This window comes from Colletotrichum fioriniae (assembly GCF_027942845.1).
Source record: "Colletotrichum fioriniae strain IMI 355084 chromosome Unknown scaffold_22, whole genome shotgun sequence".
Classification (NCBI taxonomy): Eukaryota; Fungi; Ascomycota; class Sordariomycetes; order Glomerellales; family Glomerellaceae; genus Colletotrichum; species Colletotrichum fioriniae.
In genome coordinates this window covers 1-22,426 of record NW_027076858.1, presented here as the reverse complement: position 1 = coordinate 22,426, position 22,426 = coordinate 1, and the positions used below count along the sequence as shown (strand labels likewise).

The following is a 22,426-nucleotide window of genomic DNA, read 5'->3' as shown; positions in this document are numbered from 1 at the left end:
CCAACTCCTTCATCTCCGCATGTGCATCTTGGTCGAATTTGCCGTACTTGCGGTTGGCTTTGGTGTTGGTTTCTGCGAAAGGGGCAGAATCGTCGCGTTTCTCGCCTTCTGGTATGGTCTTAAGATCTCCTGACCTTGCTCTCACCCTGGAATTATGTAAAACAAGTGCTGTGAGATTGAGAATTTTGGTGGTAGTGGCTAGAAGATTGGTTAAGGCAGTGACTAGAAGACTGGTGAAGAAAGGTTGGATAGAGTGATACTTGGTGGCTAGTAACGTTCTCTCTCTGATGATTCCTAACTAAATATTGATGAACTAAAAGCCTAAGAAGACATCTGAGAGTATCTTTGGTCCTGTGTAGTAAAGACTCTCCAGCTGTATAGCGTACGCTAGGGTAAAGATGATTGAAGAAGAAACAGGTAAGGCATCTGAGAGCCTGGAATGTTTCGCCGCTTCTACAAAAGCGGTGATAGCCTCGAATATGTATTCCGAGGAGAAAACCTAAGAGTGATCCTAGGCTAAGAGTGGAGGAAGTAGCTGCGTTGATGAATATACGAGGCTGTTTGAACAGGGGCGGTAATAGCGAAGAAAACGAAAGTAGGGCAGCGCACAAAGTGCACAGTATGTCGAAATGCCCATTTATATTGCAGAAAGGGCCGATGAAGATTTGAATGGGGCAAGAGAATGAATGAGAAACAGTTAGTATTATGAGCGGCAGCTGTATGGACGTACTTCAATAGACAGCAAGGCTTTAGGTTTTGGTCTGTTCCAACATGAAGCTTCATAGTCGTTGCCCGGGAAGAGGCGTGGCATCAGGGGAGCAGTCTACGGAAGGCAAAACAAGCTATTCCTCAATTTCCACCATTCCGCTAAGCAAGCAACTCTCTGGATGTGGTAGTGGGAGATGAACGACAGTTGCCAATGGTTGGCTAAGTCGTCGACAGTGACGGTACTAGGTTGGCGTTGGCTTCAACGTGGCTGGCCCTTTCACATCCATGAACCCTTGGGCATATGCGACGGGCCTTTTGGTGGTATCCGCATGCAGGGGCCAGGTTTCCCTCCAAGGAAATGGCTCTGCAGTCATGTCTCGCAATGATTACATCTCAGCGTATTGGTGTACAACGCCAAGCACCCCTCGGTGCATTTATCCACCCACCTGGCATCTGCTGTATACCAAGTTGGGTGTCCAGGGCTGGCAATGCTGTGATATGTCTAGGAGGGGGGGGTGAACAAAGGAAGCGTCTGGTCTGGATTCACGTTGCCAACACGATGAGGTACGTAGTGTACACACGCCCTGCTCCGATTATCAGAGCGCCGTTGGCGTGCCTGGGGGACTAGGGATACTAGGGATCAAGAATAGCTTCTTTCTGGACTCAATACAAGAGGAAGGGTGTCTTTTCCGATGATCTGCGCTATTGTCGTATTGCAGGGATATCGTGTCCAGATACATTGGTCCGGAGACATCCATATGACAAACATCATGTCGATGACTATCCCGCGATTGGTCGCAGGTCTCTCCTGGAAATAAATGCCATTCAAGATTAGATTGTTCTAACAATAGGTCGGATGGCGGACACCGGCAGTGCTGGAGGCGGAATCATCATCTAAACCGCGAGACCTTGTTAAAGCCGGCATCGGCTGTTGTACACGAAAAGAAAAAGGAGACAAAATGAGAACAGATGGAGTTTTATGTCAAGAGATACCATACCACCCAGGAGGCAGTCGTCGTCATCTCCACTACGAACGCGCGCGGCACACGTTCCTAACGGTTTGGATGCGCCCCAGGTCCGTCCTGATCCTGGGCGGCAGCTTTTCGAACTGCGACTTGGGCATGCCGCGGCGGGCGGCGGCGGCTTCGCGGAAGGGCTGGCGCGAGAGGCCGCCGCCGAGGAAGAAGCCCATCATGGTCATCAGGGCGTTCTTTGGATCGTCGACGAGCTCGTACAGCGTCAGGGCGGCGGTGGCGGCCTCGCCCACGACGCGGAGGGCGACGGCGATGGCGACACGGCCCAGGCTGCTGGCCACCTGTCCGGCCGCGGGGATCATCATGAGGACCATGTTGAGCCAGAAGAGGATGTTCTGCTTGCGCTCGCGCTCAATGATCTCCTCGCCCGCCTTGGCGATCTGGCGCATGTTGTCGACGGCGTCGGTCAGGAGCATGGCCGGCAGGGCCGCGGTGGCCAGCATGTCGGTGGAGCTGGCCTCGTACAGGTTCCACTGGGCGAACCCGAGGGACACGGTGGCGCGGTCGTAGATGTTCTTGAACGTGTCGTAAGACTTGCTGACGCTGTCCTTGGGGTCGTCCATGGCCGCGCCCGGCTTCATCGTCGGGAAGTTGTGCCAGTAGACGGATGACTTCTTGAAGCACTCGGTCGAGGTGTCCGGCGACGTCCTGTCGCCTGCGACGCCTTCGCAGCCCTTTCCAAAGTACGCAAGCCGCTCCCCAATGTTGACCCAGTCCTGCGGGATGCCGTACGCGGCCATCAGGCCCTCCCAGAAGCCCTGCTCGTTCTTGAGCGTGTAGGTCGTCTCGACGGGGACCGGCAGCTGCTCGCGTAAGTTGTTTGATATGGACGCAGGGCAGTCGACGGTAGTTGTCTTCTTGGTGGTGCCGGGCTTGCAGTCGGTGGAAAAGTCGCACATGGGGTTCGTGCACGCCGCATGATTCTGGCAACCTCTGCAGCAGATGACGGTCCGAGTCTCGGTACAGGTCCAGTTGCCCGAGGCCTGGGCCCCCTCCATGAACTTGTTGATCTGGTCTGGGACTTGTTGCAAGACTGACCTTTGATAGGCCTTGAACTTGTCGTCGTACCCGTCCCTCAAGATGCTGTTATAGTCAGAAAGGGCAGTGCCGAGGGTGTTGAGCTGCGTCTGAAGGAGGTACTTGTCGAGACAGTGTTGCGGGATGCTCGACTTGGACTTTTCGACATTCTCCAGCGTGTTGTATTTGGATGGGCAAGGTGGGAGCATTGTGCCCAGGATAACCTGGTCTGCCAGGTCGTTGTCGACATTTCCGCTGTTTACAAGTTAGCACTTGGGATGTCCGGCTTCATGGTGGGACACAAATGGACAATGTGGCGCCGCTGTGAGACTCACGATCCGGAAGAAGACAGCAGCCATGCGTTAATGACGGAGGTGAACGGATGTTCGTTGGTGTTGATGTTGTCCTTGGCCGGAATGGGATCGGACCCCTCTGCGTCAATCATGTTGGCTGACCCAATGGTATAGAGGTTATAGAACCAGATCTGTCCGCTCTCTTCCACGTGGACGAGATGCTTCTGGCAGGTTTGCGTGTCGATGCAGTCCTGCGTGTAGTCGTCGAACCAGTTATACAACCCCGCGCCAAAGATATGAACGTTGGTTGACCCTGAAATCATCAATGCCCAGGCAGCTGCGCAGTGCGGCTCCGACTCTGGGCACTCGCTGAAGTCGGGATCCCCGTTGAAGAGCCCGACCTGGTCCGTGAACGGGGCAGGCGCCTTGGGCTTTGGCAGGTAGTACGGGCTTTCTGTTTGAATCTGGTTCGACATCATTGTTAGGCCTACGAGTCTCTAATGATAGAAGGAAGGGCTTGGAAGACTTGGTCCAAACGCCGGCACTTACGTTGCCCATAAACACGTCCTGTGCTTCCAAGAGGAGATACTGATAAAAAACGCAATGCTCCGACGCGGTTCCGTAGAGCCAGACAGGGCCGCCCTTGCTTTCGATCAAGATGCCACGAGCGACGTAGATATCGATCTGGGTCTGTGCCGGGCCGCTGTCAAAGTCGTGGTCCGCCACCCACGCCCACACATTCTCCAGATAGCCCGACGAACCCCCAGTCATATGGAGCAACATGGACCCGGCAACGCATTTCGGATTGATAGTACCAGTGAGCTTGGGCAGTCGGCAGCAGTCAGGCCGGTGCCCATCGCTCCGCCGATGCGGAAGTGCGAGTCCCACATGGCAGCAGAGCCCTGCAGGTCTTCGGCCATGTTCCACTCCATCAGAACTGCGCCTGGTGTAGGGCCCTTTGTGGTGAAGACGAGATCCTGGATCTCGACGCTCCCCTTTTCGCCCCAGTCCCCGACCTGCACCATAGTGTATGGGGAATCAGCGTCGCTGTAAGACTCTCCGTTGGCGACGATTTGGGCCCAACACTCGCCTACAATCACGGACCCGATCGGAATCTGACGAGTAACGGGGCTAGTTAGCACCATATAAACGAATGGAGTTGGGGAGTCAGGAAAGCCTTACTTGCAGAGTGGATTTCACAAGGTACGACCCGAAGGGGATGTACAGCGGACGACGTGTGGCAGCTGCTAACGCGAGATTAATTGATAAAGCAAAAGTGTCGTCCGTAACGCCGTCACCTTTTGCGAGGGTGCCGGCATTGATGAAGTCGCTGGCGACAAGGTTCTCATACTGGGGCTTTTGGCGCCTATAGTATGCGCCGCCCTTCATGAGCGAGCCTTCCGTTGGGTGCAGAGCCGACAGCGGCCCGCTCTGGTATGTGCCACTGGGGTTCTTCTCGTCGTAAACCTTGCCGACGACCCAAGATCGAATGACGCGGCTGCCGCCCTCGAGCTGGGCGCCATCCGTTTCGTGATCCACGGCCTTACCGACGCCGAAGACCTCGACGTTGTCCAACGTAATAGTAAACTTCTCGGAGGGGGTGTTCCCGACGGGCGTGGAAACTGAGATACCCTTACTCATGCCCAGCAAGAACGAGTCCATGACGATGATGGAGCCGCCCCTGAAGTCCCCGGACATGCGGATTCCGTTTTCGGTAGTGCTCATCAGAAGACCCTTCCAGGTCCAGCCCCAGTCCCAGAGCATGTCGATTCCGGTGCGGCAGCCGACGAAGACCATGTTGATCGACGTGAACTGCTGGTTTCCACCTGTTGTGACCGGGTGTCAGTAGTGTGAATATAGGGTTAGAGCGTTTGGTCCCAGTAATTGGTCGTCCCAGTAGCCACTTACATCGAATGCCAATCTCGCCATTAAAGAAGGTCATATCGCCCATGAAACCACCACTCCCGTTTTCTGCGACTATGCTAGTGTAAGTCAAGGCGGGAAGCTAGCCCTTTTTTTTTTTTTTTTCAAAAGCCGGGAGAACTTACAGATACCCATATGGTGCTTGTCGGTAGACGGTGACTGGTAGAAGTCGACATTCTGGATGCTAGTAGCCTGGGCCACTTGCCAGTGGAGACCGGCAACGTCGTCCATGTCTGCGTCTTGGACGTCCACTATGAAATTGCGGAGCTGACGAAGAAAGTTGTTCTGTCCTTTGCCATCAGAAGCTGCCAGCCAAGATGACTAGAATGGAGACTCACCTGGTTGATGTACCACTGCTCCGCGCCTCCATTGCCGCCCGTGTACTCGTCCACAGAGATGACGCCGAGGCCGGTAAAAGACTTGGCCGCCTTGATAATAGGCCGGACATTCGCCTGCGTTCCGAGTTCCGGTTGTGGTTAGCATGCCAGTCCAATCCAAACCTAGGGTTTCATTTCATCGGGGGCAACAAGGCTCTCGAACTCACGTTTCCAATCATCTGAGTGTTGTAGTACGCAATGATGGGCGTGCTGACGAGGTAGGTGCCCGAGGGGAAAGTAGACGATGGCCGGCTTGACCGTGGAGGCGCCGCAGTTGTTGCCACAGCGGTTCTGGTCGCTCATGGCTCTGTTGATGGCCTCGGTGTCGTCCGTCTTACCGTCGCCCTTGGCGCCGTAGTCCTTGACGTTGCGGAACACCTTGTACCCGTCGTTGGCGGAACCGCCGAAGGGGACCTTGCCCGTGTGGCTGATGTCCTCCATCCAGAAGGTCGAGAGAGCCCTCTTGCCGAGGCTGCCCGCAGCAGCGCCAGCCCCGGCGTCAGCCCCGGTTGGACCAAACATCTGCTCTTTGAGCTGCCTGATGTCGTCGGGAAGAGGCGGGTAGTCCACGGGGACATTATGGGCATAATCTGCCTCGGCAACAATGGCGGCAGCAACGGCGATGGTCTCGTTGATGGCAAAGGCAGCGACATCATCTGCGCGGGCGCGCAAGCCGGCTGCGCCGGACCCATGCTTGGCCCAGTACGCGTTTGTGCGTGGATTGGCGAAGCGCTCCTTGTTTCGGGCGCTGGCCTCCTGCTGGGCCTTGCGGACAAGCGACCTGGCTTCCAGGACGGTCGAATTGGCACTTGTCGAGTTGCCCGCCGTCTGGAGCTGACGCCTGTGCCGCGGCACGAAGGGTGGCACGGGCGGCGCTGGCGATGTGGGATGCAAGTCCCGTTTCAGATGTGAGCGTTCCTCCAGTTCCCCAGAAGTCGTGCTCAAGAGGGAGACTTTGGCTTGTTCGGCTGATACCAGGACCCTCTGAAGCTCGGCGCTATCGAGGTCTGGATGGCTGGACTTCCATTGGTTGACAAAGTCATCTATGAAGGTTGAGATGTTGGCAGGACCTGGAACGAATCAAGTCAGTTCACCATCAAAGGTACTACCAGATGCGGGAGGAGGGAGGGTGTACTTGTGCCGACCGCCACAGGCTGGGAGGTAGGGCCAGCCAGTGGCGAAGAGCTTGCGCCCAGAGCTGCTACCAGCAGCCATAAACAGGAAGACTTAACGAACATGGTGATCAGATGACCTTTTCTTTTTCTTTTTCTGAGAGAGTATGTGTGTAAGGGAGAGGACGGCGGCGGTCGCCAAAGTCAAACGAAAAGAGTGAGTTGATGCCAAAGCGCTGGAGGAACAAACTGAGGGAGACGAGACGGGAGAATTAAGCGTCCAGCGTCCACGGGATAAAAGGCCTCGAGATAGACAGCTGTAAGCTTACCGCTCAGTAACTCGTATCTACTCTGTAGATGCATATTGCAGTCAATGGGTGTAAGTGATAGCCAGGGTAGGTTCCTGCATTCATGCATACCGCGTGCGGCCGCGTGGGTATCCTCGTAAGGAACCTAGGTATGATATGCTAAGCGCGGGCACTCCTCCGTGCTAGTTGCTTCGGCCCGTGAGAAGTCTCCACAAAGAAGGCTTATTTTTTCATTGTTTAGTGCTGACTGTATTGTACCATCTTCCAATTTCACAAGAGATGAAAATGAGATAAGCTCAGATCCCTGGGAGCGGCCCCCCTCTATCCATACTCGTGCCCGCCCCACCAAACACGGTTAACCACCTACCTTATTAGGTGGTGCGGCTGGATTAGGCCCCCACAGGCGTGCTTACACGGTACATACCTGAAGTAGGGGACTTTTGGGGGTCGCGCGGAGACACTTCCTCATCTAGAAGCAGCGCAACCACCCAACAACAATCAGGCTATTCACAAGGGCAGCCATCATCTAGCATCGTGAATGGGATGCCAGTTTGGGCTCCTCGTACAGCCCTTCGTGGGCCCCACCTTCAGCCCTGCGCCAGGCACCCGAGCTCACAACTCCAGAGCGGTTCGGTCAGAGCCCCGCCTTCCCGCGTGGGGCCCGGGTGCGCACGAGCTCATTTCCGGCACGGACACCGTTCACGTCAACCTCCTTACTAAATAGGCTAGAGTGAGTGGCCTCAAACTAGTTCTGTAATACCGGGTGCTTGACATGGAAGTATTGTAGGTTTTTGTTCGGGGGGCCAACGAACGACGAATAATTACGGGATTTTGCTTCCCTTTCGGCTGTGCGGCTCGGAGCGACGGCCCGTCTAACTATCGTTACCGTCGACTCGTTGCAGTTGTCATATCTATGCCTGAGAAAATAAGTACAGAGTCGTATTAAGCCTAAGAGTGCTATCTACTAAGTATATCGAAAGTTTCAGGGGCATATTGAAAACGCAACAGGGAGAACATGGTTGATGGGGCGATCAAATGCAAACGGCGTTCTCAATCTTCGTTCCTCCTTGCTCATAACATTCCATCACAACCTGGTGGTCCCTCGCCTGCTTGCCTTGGGCCGCGCCGGCAAACGTGTCCGTCAGTCGGTCCGCTCGGACCTGTTTCATCTGGTCCTCGACGTTAGGGATGGCGGCCTGGTTTGCGGTGATGGTCTCGGGGGTCAGGATTTTCTCAATGTCTCGGTCCTGGCCGTCGACCCACTCCTGGTAGCCCATCGGCGCTGTCTTGACGTCAATGCCTGGGATATGGGCCACGAAGTCCTTCTTGATCCAGTAGTCGTGGTCGGCCGTGCGCGCTGCCAACACCGAGGTGCGGCTCTCCTCGACCCGATCAAAGAGGAACTTGACGTCGGGACTGTCGAAGGTCGCTTGGGGGAGCGTACTTTTGACGTAGGCCATCCGATCGAAGATGGAATTCAGCGACCCGTCGTAGCCCCTCTTCTTGCCGAGAACCACGCCGTCCTTGATGATATCGTCCCCATAATACGCAGGGAGAGCGCCGTCCTTGAAGAGGCGGTAGGGCGGGTTGCGACCATCGGCAGCATCGTACTTGATAATGTTTTCCGCCGTTTTCTTCATGTCAAAGTCGAGCTTTTCTTCGTCCCACTTGACGCCATCAACGAAGAGCTGGTTCTTATAGTTCTTGCCCTTGTTGCTATCGATGTGCCCGATAAACTCGCCGAGAGTGCAGACCGTCCTGGCCGGTTGTTTTGGTTTGCAGTGAAGATATTTGGGCTTATTGTTGCCCGGGTCCTCACAGGGCAGCTCCTCCCTAGTGGGCCACTTTGCACACTTTACGCCTACTGTTCGCTGGTCCTCCGGTAAAAGCTGGTCGATCCGGTATGCATAGAAGAAGAGGATCTTCTCATATGCTGCTCGTCTACCGGCGCCCAAGGCTCCGGGAACGAGCCAGAGCAGGCTGAGGATGAAGACGGGAAACCGCATGATGAGGGACTGCTGTGAAGAAAACGTGGCGACGAGGAAACGAAGCTGCGAGTGAAGGAGTGTATGAAGAAACGAATGCGTAAATAGGCTGAAGGAGCAACAGCGTCACCTCTACTGTCCCCGTTGTCCCGTTCGGTTATGATTCTTGAACGTTGAGATTTTCGGCCATCTACAACGGCAGTATGAACATGTTATGGATGCAAGGAACGACAAGAGATGTTGGACCATGAGATGGAAAATAAAATGAGATGGGAAATGAGATGGAACAAAGTAACAAGGTGATCCACCGGTCAGCGTAGGGCCTGATTTTGCCATATCCAGTATCTCATATCCGTACCTGCGTCAATATAGACCGTAGGGTGTGGGCCAAACAGGTGACCGCTCACAAGGCTTGCACCCCGGTCCCTTGGTCAGCCTCTGCCTGACCATGAGGGGGCGCATCTGGAAACGGCTCGTCAGCCTCCGATGAGCCGTCTGACGCCCACCCCATCGTCCTGTCCCAAGCCCGCGATATCTCGTCAAAGTTATCCGCTCCAACTTCAGGGATGTCGACGTCTGGCCAAGGGCTGATGATCTTTGTGCGGAATGGCGCCGGGGGGCACGGGGTGTACCAGACCTCCAGCTGAGAGATCCAATCCTGCAACAAGAGCGCCTTTTTCCTTTCCGGCCATGAGCCTGGCGTAGGATGTATCTCCAGGTGCTCGAGAGTCGCGATGTCCCTCACGGCACCACTAGTGTTCCAGAAGAAGGCCTCCGAGTCCCTGGACTCGAGCGCCAGGTACTTGATGGGTGCATCCTTGGCACTCGACCAGATAGTAATGTCGAAGGCGGTCATGCAGACGGTATCGATGTCGTAGTTCACCATGGCGCGCGACGCCGATGATCCACTGCGGCCGCAACGAGCCTCCTGGGTATAATGGCCTCGGAGATGCGACCTCGATTCCGCGCAGGCCTGTAGAAAGGCTGGTGGGCTTGATTGCGCATGGAGGTACTCGCATTTTCCAATAAGCACGTGCCGGGGCTCCATGCTCAGTTCCCAGATGCGTTGGCGCAGCTCGAGAGGCAGCCGGGAAAAAGGACCGAATGATGCCATTGAAATTGTCCGTCAACCTAGAGAGACCGAAGTGGCAGGAGACAGGAATAGATGCCTGGTTGAGTGGATATTCGGTAAGGTAGATGGAATGTGATTGAAGCAAGGAGATAAAGGGACACAAAAGAATTCGACCAACTACTACGATATTTATATATCCGTCTTTAGATGTGGATCAGTTGCTGTTGGTTTAGGAGGGGTAATCATACCCTAGGGTAGCTTTTACCGGGTGTTATATTATGTAATATCTACTAAGCTTATTTTTGTGACCTTATCAAAGAATTGATCCGACACTTACATGGTTAAAGCACGTCGTATGACTTCCAATGAAATCCCACCCATCACACCCATGCCGATGATGAGATTTGGCCGAGGGAGACGAAGCCCTTTTGGCTGACCCCCCTGACAACTGACAGAGGAGAAGCCGGTTCTGGTTCTATTCCGGGTTGTGGACTCATGGGCTAATCTAATGGCGTCGTGACTCGACACCATCTGGCTGGTATTAGGATGTGCTTCGGCCCTCTTCTTCGCCGCCTTGTTGTCGTGTGTCCGCGCCTTTCAACCTCACGCTCATCCCATAGCGGACCATCATTCGTTTGTCCATCCCTCCTCTACTTGGCCTCCAAGTTGCAAGCTCAGCATCATGATTCTCTCTTCGCTCGCGTCGGCAGCCCTCTGGCTTGCCATGATGCCCCGGGAAGCCGGGGCGTCGGCAGTGCACCTGGGAAAGCGAGGCGAGACGCCTCAGGCCAATGTGCTGGCCGACACCATCAAGTCGTGCAGCTACTGGTATGACAACTACGAAGGCGAGAGCTGCGTCGTGGTGCGGGATTACATGTTTGCCATCTCCCCCGAGACATTCAGCCGCTGGAACCCGTCGGTCGGTCTCGACTGCAGCAACTGGCAAGACTGGACCTCGTACTGCATCCAGGTCGCCAGCGAAGAGCCTCCCAAAACCACCACCACCACGGCGAGCACCACGACGACTGTGCCCGCGCAGTCTCAGACGCCCACGGCCGTGCTGACGGGATGGAACCCAATGGGCTGCTTCATCGACGACCACACGTTGGCCACCGAGTCGACGAAGGCTGGCGGCAGCAGCCTCACTGTGGACAAGTGCCAGGCCGCGTGCTGGAGCGAGGGCTTCCGCTACGCCGGCGTCAAGTCGGGGACCGAGTGCTGGTGCGGCTCTTTTGTGGGCGGCGACTGGGCCGCAAACCAAACCTCGTGCAACGTGCCCTGCCCCGGCGACGCGAAACAGACGTGCGGCGGCAAGGCGCTGCTGCTCGTGTTTGAGGCTCAGGTCAAGACGGATCCTCTGCCGCCCATCAGCATCCCATCGACCACCTCCCGCACAACTGCTATTACATCCTCGTCCGTCTCGCTCACTTCGTCAACGTCGACACCATCGAGCACTGCACTTCCACCCATCTCCTCTCTCCCAGCCTGCGGGCAAACATGTTTCTTGAATATGATCAACACATACTCATCCCTTGGATGCTCCACCCCCGATCCGGCATGTCTGTGCCGCAATGTCAACTTCGGCTATGGCATCCGGGACTGCTCAAATGCAGTCTGTGGAGTGACCGATGCGAGCGCAGTAATTGCATACCAAAGCAAGTACTGCGCCAGCGCACTAGCAACTGCTACGGGTGGAACGGCAACTCCAACTTCAGCTACAAAGACCACTTCCGCATCTTCCACAACCGCGATCACAAGCCTGCCAACTTGCGGTCAGACATGTTTCAACAACATGCTTGCGCAATATGAATCATTGGGATGCACATCCCCTGATCCGTCTTGCCTCTGCCGCAACGTCAACTTTGGATATGGTCTGAGAGACTGTTCTAACGGTGCTTGTGGAACGAATGTTGCTAGTACTGTTATTGCGTATGGTAGTGCCTATTGTGCTGCTGCTACTGCCACGGCGGCAGCTTGACGGGAAATGGTTTGACGGTCTAGATGAGAATTGTGAATTATAAATATTTTTGCGTTAATGATTGTTTTCGATGAGAAGAGAATTTCTTTGAGACGGTATTTCTCCATCGAGGAGGGGTTGGGGGGTTGGGGGGGGTTTATTACCATTTTCCAAGGTCTTGCCCTTATATCTCAGAACCTGTTTCCACGCTGTGATTCCTTCGTGTTCGAGAACGTAAAGCTTGACGTCGAGTATGGTTTCGCCATAGGCACGAAACACCTTGCCGTCGTAGCTGACCTGGCTCCCTCCCGGGTACGCGAGCTGCCTCGACAGTCTCAGGCAATGGTCAGAATCCTGCAATATAGCTAATCAGTTTCGTGATGACCATAGAGAATGAAGCAATCTTAAAATTGCAGACGAATAAATTATTAAAATCAAATGATAGATCTACTATAGCGAAAACGATATAGGAGTGAAAAGCCTGCCTGTGCGACTGCAGATAAATAAAGTCAGAGGAGAACAGTGAGATTAGGAGATCAACAGTAAAGGGCAGCTGGTTGCATTTCTAAAGCCCTCATAGGACGTAAAGGATGAGCAGACTTAGAGAGAGAAGGGGGGGACGCAGAGACCTGGAGGAGGCCAACAGTTAGGCCGCCCTTCACGCATGACCCCGCCTTGAAGGACGTCAAGCATGATGATGAGACTGGGGGCAACGCGAAAATAGCAATAAGGCGATGCTAAAAGGTCTGGGGAGGAAGAAGGCGGGGGTGTGAGAGAAGGATGATTTTGTCGGGGCGGGTGGGCGAATTGAAGTAGTTACAAACGGCAGACTGTACAGCGCCGAAGCAGCGGCGGCGTAACCCGGCACCGTTTTGTCTGATAAGTTAGCCGGGATCCTGCTCTTCTAGATAACCCTGCCCTCATTGGCTTATCAATGGAGAGCGGACGGGATCCCGAGTTTTCCAATGGGTATGGTCGTATGTGCCAGAATGAGGGCATCGCAACATCCATGATGGCCACGTAACAGCACAGAACTGTGGTCCCCAAGCTGGTCACTCGTCAGCTGTACTCGCCCGTGAAGGCTTGTAACTGCAGACAGCTATCGTGACTAGGTTCTGGTTGAGTCTCAAAGTATCCTGCTCCAGTGAGGAGCCAGCAAGGCGAAGGATCAATGACTTGATGCGCATTGCTCTAATAGAGTCTCTACGTTAGGTCAGCATGTTTCAAGTGTCGAGCTATGCAGCCCCCCTAGCCAAGTCTTCTGAATATCCGTGCAAAGTTACCTTACATAATTAGCTACGAAACATCAAAGGAATAAAAGGAAACAATCAGTGACCTTTGGAGGAGGTCCTGCTCATTAAGTCTAGTAAGAGAAGGTTTCTAACGCGCGCCCTAGCCCTCATATTTGATCGAATAATAGTTGAAGTAGTTGAACATGCATCGTCATGTTTGCCACGTCATGCTTTGTCCGTGTGATATTTCCCTTGGCAGGCAACGCGGGAAAGGGGTTTTGCCAGCTGGAAGACACAAGGTTGGGTGATGGGCGATCAGATGTCAAACACGATTTGTTATTCGGCATTAAAAGCCCCACTATCCAAAGAGTGGGCTCAGGCAGACGCGGCAGCAGTCTTGCGGCTCGGCTTCACGACACTATCGTGCCCTTATACTTGAGATTGACATCCTACCTTACATGTTACTGGGAAAGGACAGGTAGGAAATGAATAGCTGGAAGAAGCGTTCCGGCAAAGACAAATGTTACGCGTCACTAGAACACATCGAGATGAAATGAAGGGGATCCCGTTACATCTGAAGAAGATTGTCATTCCGTAGCATGTCAAAATGATGGATGAGCCTTCGCCTCTCGATTTGTCAAACTGCGGAACATTCGGGGTATCGGTGCTGGTATGGGCTTCAAGCTATCTCTCGCCACGGTGTGATAGCAACATCATAGGACCCAGGTAGGAGAGCCTTTACTGAGGCTTCTGGCAGGTGTAGACGTAGCTATCTGAAGTGGACTATAGGGAGACATCGTTACTTTTGGGTCGATTAGAATAAGAAATGCCTGCAGGCTGCAGTGGCGTGAGCGAACTGGGATTCCCTTGCAGTCATGGCCCAGAAGACTCAGGAACCAGCCCAAAGAAGAATGCAACTTGAGGCGAACTGCCGCTCCGCGTTGATAAAAAAAACACCTTCATTCATACCAAAGAGAAATTATGTCAATATTTTAAACTCAGCGCCATTGGACGGAATGAGATTGACGAGAATCGCCGGTGTTGTCCATTTACTGTGCCCCTGTGAGGGATGCAGTATGCCATGGCTCACAGTTTACACTTTGTAATGGTTGAGATTCGATCTTACAGACACAGAGCTCATATTCTCTTTTAGCAAGCAAAGCGTGAGATGGTCTCACTTATCAAAAGATACTACGAGCTCCTCAAGGAGATGGATTAGGTAGTCGGGTGACTACGGGCGTGCTCCGGAGGTTGCGCCGACGTCGAGAGGCTCATCGCGCAATTCTGTAATTTGTGCACATCATCGTGTGTCTTCCACTCGCCTATATCTCGGGTCCAATTGCTCTTTATGTCCAAGCAGATCCCAATGGGTATATACTGGAGCTGTTCATTTACAGCCTCATCCAAACCATCAAAGAGAATGAGATTAGTAGCTATGTGTCTCTGAGCGAACACCCTTACCCTCAGACGGGCGACATTCAATTGCTGGTAGCATTAGGTGATGTGGGCATCTTATTAGATGTGTGAGCTGTCTCACAAACAATTCACTTTCTTCGATAACAAGGTCCTTGGATGTGTAAGCTGCGGCTGGAGCAACAGACTTCCTCGTGGTTTCTTGGTCATGCTTGTGTTCACGCAGGAATCCTTCATAAAGCTCCGGCCCGCAAGGCATCAGCACGTACGCTGATAACCAATCAAATTACTACCCGGCGATGGATGTTCTTATCATGGATTCAAGAGCACATGAGTTGTGAGCTCCGTGTCCATAGTAGGAGTAGTCACCGGAGGCCTTGCCGTTCAAGCTTCCGCGATAGTTTGGAGAGGACTTGGCAAAACTTCAGCCTTCTCAGGCTCATCTCCCCAGGTAGTGAATACCTTTAAGGAATCCTTTACTGAGTTTGAAGGTTACCGATCCTCTTGTCCTTAATTTTCAAGATGCTGTACATGATTAAGCCGTAAGGGATAGAAAGCAGTCTCGTTAAAGAGATTGGACAGACGCCTGGGGATGGGAGGTTGTGTTTGGCAGTAGCCGGAAGCTGATGTTGAAAGATTCAATTTTTTCGATGACAAGGTACTTGGGAAGCACAAACGCCACTGTCTCTGGCTTCTCATGCGGAGAGCTAGAAAGTCAAGATAACAAGGGACGAGTCTCTGAAACAAAATGGAAAATACCGTTAGAGTTACATGCAAGGCTGCTTGTTATCTTGTCAAGGCGGACGTCCTGGCCAACTTTGATGAGCAAACCCAACGGTGTAGATCCCGGCTTGTGAGCAGAAATTTACAAACTTTGTATTCACCAGGAAGAACGAACCAGACAGATGGGAACGATATTCCAGTCGTGGCAGATACGGTGGCTTTAAAGTGGGAAACAATAGCATGCTCGAGTCATCTAGCCGTCGTGCCACCAGACTAGTACTGTTCATCCTATACCAAGATTTTCTTCAAGCTTTCGTATAGCAGATGTTTGATTGCACGCCATACCTGTTAGCTGCTGTACGACCCTATCGTCAGGCCAGGATAGACTGGCCGTCACAGACAAACCTGTATGGCCCATTGTCGCGGCGCCACAAATGGCACGGCTCATTACTGCATGTGCCGTACGATACCGCTCACCACGGGATGACTGCCCTTATGGGTCCTCCACAGGAATCAAGCCGCTTTCCACTGTATACGTCTTCCACTTGGATCCTCGCTTGGTAATGCCAGGCCAAACAGTGAAGCCCCAGCATTGTCACAGCTCTTTGCAAGTGGGAGAACACACATCACTATGCAAGTCTCTGCCCTGAGGATTAGCAGCGCTTCCTATCTGCCATAATGCCCGGGAGTGCATGCTAGCCACGTCTCATCACAGGTTGTGGTCGCGGTTCTGGTATCAACGAAGCGTTGGGCGTTCTGAACCGTCACGAAGTTTAGGCTTATATTGAGCAAAACCTGATGATTGTTACATCGCTGATGACGAAGAGAACAGTGAGCCTGGAACCCACAAGCACAATTTCCTGAAAAGTTGATACTATCCCGAGAAAACTTGGCTGACCTCTAGAGCTTTGTTGGCGTCACTGCGACGCGAATCTCGTCAATTCCTTGATTAATGATATGTTTTGCCTCTAATTTTGCTCTGGGGGTACGTTTTGAGATACGTCTATGGTTATTCATGGGTCGGTGAACAAGATACACCCTCGCTAGGCCGCGAGGTTTGACAAGTGATGTGGTGCCTCTGCCTTTTCTCGACAACGATTTCAATGCAGGTATCATGTATGAGACAAATTGGATGACTGATGTTTCAGTGCAAAGTATGTGGAAGTCGGAGAATGCACCAAATCCACGACACATGGGCTTACCCTCCGACTTGCTTTGAGGATAAATGGACGATGAAGACACAGATTTACCGGAGTGAGTCTCGGATTCTCAGAAAGGGGCGCGCATCAAGGGAAGCAGATCCATCAAATTGAGCCTCACTTAAGGACCAAATGATGAAAAATCACTGCACGACTTCACAGCTCAAGGACCAGAGGTTCAGGGGGTCCGTCCTGTGAAGGGGACCATTAGGAAATGCGCAACGAGGACAGTTGCTGCCAGTTGTCGGACATGCGCTGGGTGAATGGACTGCTGCCCAAGCTCGGGCATGCTTACATAATCGATACCACGGATACAGTGGGGACAAGAGTCTTCACAGTGTGCAGCACCACCTCCCGCCGAAATCACCTCTTGCCAATTTTCAACAGCTACCTTACTGGCAGAGTCCCGTGGCGAGGTGATGTTTCCAAAGCTACGATTGCGTATGAGACGAGAAACATGACAAGAAAAATCATGGAAATATCGAGAAGGACGTAGACGGCAAGACGGACATCAATCGGGATTTGGCGATGGGCGACCACCATAGCTCTGGGCAGGGCTACCGGTGCAACACTGTTCAGGACGCCGAGGTGGAGCAGTGCGCAGCATGTGAGAGGTCTCCTACTTGATGTGAGGTAGGCAGCATCGGACATGATGGCGCCTTCCCAGACGCTGGGCTTGTCCCTTGCAAGTTGGACGGCTCCTGCAGCGTGTTCTGGGAATGTATCTGTTGGATTCTGGGCAGTCAGCAGAAAAGGTTGATCCGGAAGGCTGTCAGGGCCATCCACACCTTCCACTTACACGCCATCTCTGGAGGGACCGTAGGTTCTGCCCACTTCCTCTTCCTTCCCCCCCTCCTCCTACCTCCATACGCAGCAATAAACCACAACTTTATTGACCCTTCGTGCCTACCTTACCATACGGTTGCTCTGATGACGCATCCAGCAACAGTACCCTTGTTCCTGCCACGGCTTCCGCGTCAACGACGTCGACCTGCGGCGGGGGGTCCGCCACCACATAATCCCATCGGACGAGTGGTCGCCGATTTCACTTTGAACCCTCACCGACGAACTCCCAGCCAGCTTCTGGGTCAAATTCACTGGCACGCCTCCCGGTCCCTTGGTGCAAAGGAGACGACAAACATAGATCGACCTTCGAATGAGAGTCCACACTTCGCCCCCACCGTGCACGACTAAAAAGGTTGTTCTTCTGTCCCATTCCATCAACGCATCGTCCCCCAGACTATAAGGCATACCTGATACCTTCATCGCCTGTATAGTTCCACCACGTATACACACTATTCCACGAAAAGCGCTGACATCTTTACCAGTACCATGTTATCAGCCTAAAGCGTCTAACTCGAGACGACTCCAACCGACCAAGTCTACCAAAGCAGAGACGCGTGCAAGGTGTCGCGGTCGTTCTCCAATAAAGGCAGACTTTTCTATTAATTGCTTGTGGTTATTGGGGGGGTATTCAGTATGATATGGGTTAGATAAGAGCCCTCGTGGGACTCTTCGGTATCGACAAATCTGTCGGACGAAGCTGCGCAAGCTGGAGGCGGTCTCAAGCGCACATATACCTGGAAGAGGTTTGCGGACGACTTTTGCAGTAGTGAGGAATCCATTATTTGCTTTGTTGCCGAAGTCCGCCGGGCTGTTCCATTGCACAGGAGTGGCCTCAGTTGTCGAGGGTGTCTTGGCTCCTCATGGTGGACGTGCGCCGGTCCTCTCAAGCCTCTCTTTCTACCTACAGTCTATTCAGTACTGAATACACAAGAATACCCAAGACAGGACTACTGACGACAAGTCTCTTTTGGTTGATGTTGAAGGTGCATGTCTTGGCCCAGGATCAACAGCCGTGCGTGATTAAGCTAATACATCTGAACGACGACCCCCAGCCAGGTACTCGTCAAGCGACGACGCGGAGGTCGTTGAGGAGCCGAATCCTGAGAACATCTGATCGAAGTAAGGTACACAACCTGGGAAGTAGCAATGGACTGCTGCCCAAAGCCGGGCATGCTGACATAATCTCTATCGCTTCAAAGAAGACAGCTCCTTCGAACTCGGTCGTCACTCCCTTCAAGTCCACCTTCTTCGATAGTTGCCCGATCCATAACTGCGCCAGGGATCAAATGGACGGGACAAGAAGTTGCGAATTGTACAAGTGGGCCCTGGGTGCCTGCCCGGTTGCTTGTGCCTTGCAAGGTTACTGGTAAATGCTGCGACTGGATGGGCAAGAGGGGTAAGGGAAGCTTACCAAGTTAGGGATGCGGACGTAGGCACCAGGGTGGGTCCCTGCTTACTTTCGACACCGAGCCCTGGGACTGAAGAAGGCACGGAGACTTGGTCTTTCCATTCACGAGAAGCAGTGATGCGAAAATGGGGAAAGTAAAGGGCTGACTGGTCCCATGTCCAAGAGGCGAGCTCCCGCCACCCAACACCAGGCTGTGAGAGCCGCAAGACCGCAGCTTTTCGCCATTGCCTTTCGCCAACCGCTGGTCCCAGACAGTCTCCCGAAGAAAGCAGTCATTTGGCGCATGTGATGGAGTTCCCAGACACATGAAAGGGGCGAACCAAGTACACATACAACTTGTTGGTAAAGTATTCTTGCTTACCAGCACTGAGCCATCCATGTTCGCATCTGGGACAAGCCCAGCTATGCATCGATTCAGACTGGGCCCAAGACACCGATGCCATGTGGCGATACTGACAAACAACCGCGTGCCGTCTGAGTGGGAGCAGGCACTCCCGTTGCGTCATGACAGCCAAGCTACCTTAACCCTAGACCCAAGGTTTTCTCTTCTGTTCGGTAGATCGCCACCGCACACGAGTACCTTATCTTCACGTGCGCACCCCGGAAGACTCTGGTGTGGTCACAAAGGTGACGCCCCATACTCCTGGGACCGACTCGACCTTTCCTCAAACTTTTCAACCCGTTGTCCTATCCAAGAAAAGTTCGAGCCTTCTACGTGCCTTCCTAATGTTCCGTGGTGTTGGGCTGTTTCAGCACGGGAACCATAGGGAACAACAGAAGGCAGGCAGTGTGCATAAGGTAGCCGCTTTCTGCAAGGTTGCCTGCTTCCGCATCACGAACTCTCTCATGCCCACGTCTTTCTGCGGCCCTCAGTCTTCAGCCCCAGCGTCGCTTCTCCCATCCCGGTTCGCTTCAGTCAACTGTTGAATTACAGTGCGTCGCCAAGCCAATCTTGAGCATGTCCGAAATCTCGGTGCTAGTGTTCTCATTCTTCACCACGCTACTGTGACGAGGGCAGAATAAAGTACCTCCCAAGAAAGCAACACAGCGCGTTCTGCCCGGCTTGACTGACTAGCCTCACATCGATCAGGCCACCAGTACCACTCATGAAGGGGTCTGCCATTGTATTTGATTGACAATCGTCGAATGTCTTTGTCTCATCCTGCTTACCATTCAGTTCGCCCAGATTGCAAAGCAATGCCTTCCCGCGGTCCCTCGACCTCTCCTTGGAGAGCGGCTCGTAATCGACTCAAGCCTGAATAGCTGCACTCGACGATGCCCCGGATTGCTGACTTCTTAGAGCTTGAAACTATCTCGAACTGCATCAACACACGGGACGCGAGGAGTCATAGACATAGGCCATGGAATGATGACCCATGACCACTGCTGACCAGCTCTAATTACGCATATGTGAGTTTGACGGTCAAGATTGAGTGTGATGGTGAGAATGGTGAAGCGACGGTCCAGGTAAATGAATGTGATGATTTGAAATGAGTGTGACTGTGTGAATAATGAAAATAACGAATCAGACGACTGAGTGATCGGCCATGAATGCGAGCGGTGAAAATAATGAATGTGACCATCTGTCTCGCGGTGCCTTCTGCCTTGCAAGGTGTGCGGCCCTATCGGTGAGCTCTCACCGGTACAGCGGGTCGCGTAACCACCACGGGCCCTTCAAGCTCATGATCTAAGGACACTCAAGAGGGCAACTCCTCCTGAGCAATACACATCTTTATCTAGTCTTTTTAGTGTTCTGTAGCTTCTGGTCATGGCGATAGATGACTATGACGGTCATGAGTGAATGGGGCAATGAGGCAAATGAATGTGGAGGAGCAAGTTGTGCAATAACCGCCGCACTCGCTGCCCAAATCGGACGTGGTGAGAAACAGCCGATGAGAGGCCAAGAACCTCTCCGGCTCTCAACGCTATATTATGATCCTTATTCATACTTTGGGTAACGAATTCGGATCTAAGCATGTCTATACCCCTTCGGCCATCGATGAACGTGACCTGACGGGTAAAGGGTGGCCGCGGCCAGGGGCAGCGGCGGCATTCAAGGCCAGCTTTCGCCCCGTCACTTTCGCTGAACGCAAGCTTCAGAGTCTACAGTGTCTGATAACCGAATATGATGGTCATAAGTTGCGAGTTAATTTCCCAGGTACACTTTTAATTAAAATGCGTCCAAGGCAAGCGAACAGAAGAAAGCGAAACTTGTCGCTCCGGCCGAGGTGACCGAGGGGACGAGAAGTATGAACAACTGATCTATCAATTAGCGGTTCTCAACAACCTCGAAACTGAGATTCAATAAGTATAGCCATCTACGAGGTCAGCATGATGGTCGCACCCCGATGCTTTCACTTTCTATGGCTTTATTCTCCGTGTCCGGATCGTCGCTATAGCGTGCTCTCCATCGTCGTATGACTAACCTACTCAAGTATTCGCTATCGGAACGCGTCGAGATACGGACGTCCGTGTATAATTATTAGCCCGACCTATCCTTCGCCCCACTTATTACCCCCTACCTAACTTAGAAATCTTAACGCGTTCCCTAGGGCCCCTAATTAGCTAATAATATTAGTTACGCCCCACTTATTACTTTAATATCTCTATTTTTAATAAAATCTTAATACGTTCTAAAAGCTAGTTATAATACTTATTTAATATTATATATTTAAATATAACCGCTTTTTTTTAAGTTATTATACTTAATAATAATTTTAAAATTAATTAGTATAGTATATAACTTACTTAGTTATAATAACTATTTAATATTATATAAAAATTACTTTTTTTATTTTACTTAGTACTTAGTAATTAAAAGATCTCTTATTACTAGATATAAGTTACTTAATTACGGTAGCTACTTATAATAATATAAAAAATCGCTTTTTTTTATATCATTTTAGAATAATAAAAGGATTTTTTTATTTAAAAATATAACTTAATTAGCTATAATAATTATTTATTATTATATATATATTACTTAGGGTTAGTTAGTACTAAGTTATTAAACAAATTTTTATTATAAAATATAACTTACCTAGCTACCGTAATTACCTAACTTAATATATTTAATATAACGCAAGGGGTATAATAGTTACCCGCTTAATAATATCTATTTCTAACTATAATTAATATAACTTATTATTTTTAACGACGTATACTACTTATATACTATAGGAAGATAACTTAGGATATCTTCCGTACTAGCTACTATAAAAAAGTTAAAATAAGCATACTTAAAGTAAAAAAAAATATTTAATACGTTTATATATATTATGAAAAAATAGAGGTTTATATAACAGATTAATTATATAACTCTATACTTTTGAATTCCTAACTTAACAAAAACGATTAAAGATATATAGTTCTTTATATATATATAATATTAAAAAAGTGGATTTATTAAAATATTTTATTATTCTTTAAGAAATATAAATATAATATTTTATGAAATATTAAAGTAATATTAGAAATAGTTATAAAATATAAAAAAAGAGAATAATATAATAGCTTTTTTAGTAAAGTAATATTATTAAATTATGGTAATAATATAAAATTAATAAATTATAATAATAGTATAAGATAAATATACTATAGTAGCGGCCTATAATAAATATATAATAATAATAACTTAGTATTATAAAATAATAGTAGCTATTTATATAAAATAAAAAAATAGGGTTTTTTTATAAATAATACCTACTCTGTTAATAATAAAATACTAGAACTATTTAATAAGTAGGGTTAGGGTTAGGGTTAGGGTTAGGGTTAGGGTTAGGGTTAGGGTTAGGAGTTAGGGTTAGGGTTAGGGTTAGG

At 51.1% G+C, this 22,426-nt stretch overlaps 4 protein-coding genes across 4 annotated transcripts; 1 reads left to right on the top strand and 3 right to left on the bottom strand.

Moving 5' to 3' along the window:
* Nucleotides 1-1,735: 1,735 nt before the first annotated feature.
* N0V96_012156 (uncharacterized protein) lies at nt 1,736-6,567 on the bottom strand (the record flags this gene model as incomplete). Its single annotated transcript, XM_065759523.1, has 11 exons — nt 1,736-3,014; nt 3,095-3,506; nt 3,544-3,793; nt 3,868-4,142; nt 4,351-4,878; nt 4,961-5,029; nt 5,101-5,260; nt 5,314-5,427; nt 5,520-5,531; nt 5,596-6,422; nt 6,462-6,567. 11 exons carry the CDS (start codon nt 6,565-6,567, stop codon nt 1,736-1,738), a joined length of 4,032 nt encoding a protein of 1,343 aa, XP_065611860.1.
* Nucleotides 6,568-7,803: 1,236 nt separating this feature from the next.
* Nucleotides 7,804-8,778, bottom strand: N0V96_012155 (uncharacterized protein; the record flags this gene model as incomplete). Its single annotated transcript, XM_065759522.1, has 2 exons — nt 7,804-8,752; nt 8,774-8,778. 2 exons carry the CDS (start codon nt 8,776-8,778, stop codon nt 7,804-7,806), a joined length of 954 nt encoding a protein of 317 aa, XP_065611859.1.
* Nucleotides 8,779-9,160: 382 nt separating this feature from the next.
* Nucleotides 9,161-9,643, bottom strand: N0V96_012154 (uncharacterized protein; the record flags this gene model as incomplete). Its single annotated transcript, XM_053199470.2, has 1 exon — nt 9,161-9,643. The coding sequence occupies one exon, from the start codon at nt 9,641-9,643 to the stop codon at nt 9,161-9,163; it is 483 nt and encodes a 160-aa protein (XP_053043085.2).
* Nucleotides 9,644-10,511: 868 nt separating this feature from the next.
* Nucleotides 10,512-11,807, top strand: N0V96_012153 (uncharacterized protein; the record flags this gene model as incomplete). Its single annotated transcript, XM_065759521.1, has 1 exon — nt 10,512-11,807. One exon carries the CDS (start codon nt 10,512-10,514, stop codon nt 11,805-11,807), a length of 1,296 nt encoding a protein of 431 aa, XP_065611858.1.
* Nucleotides 11,808-22,426: the final 10,619 nt, after the last annotated feature.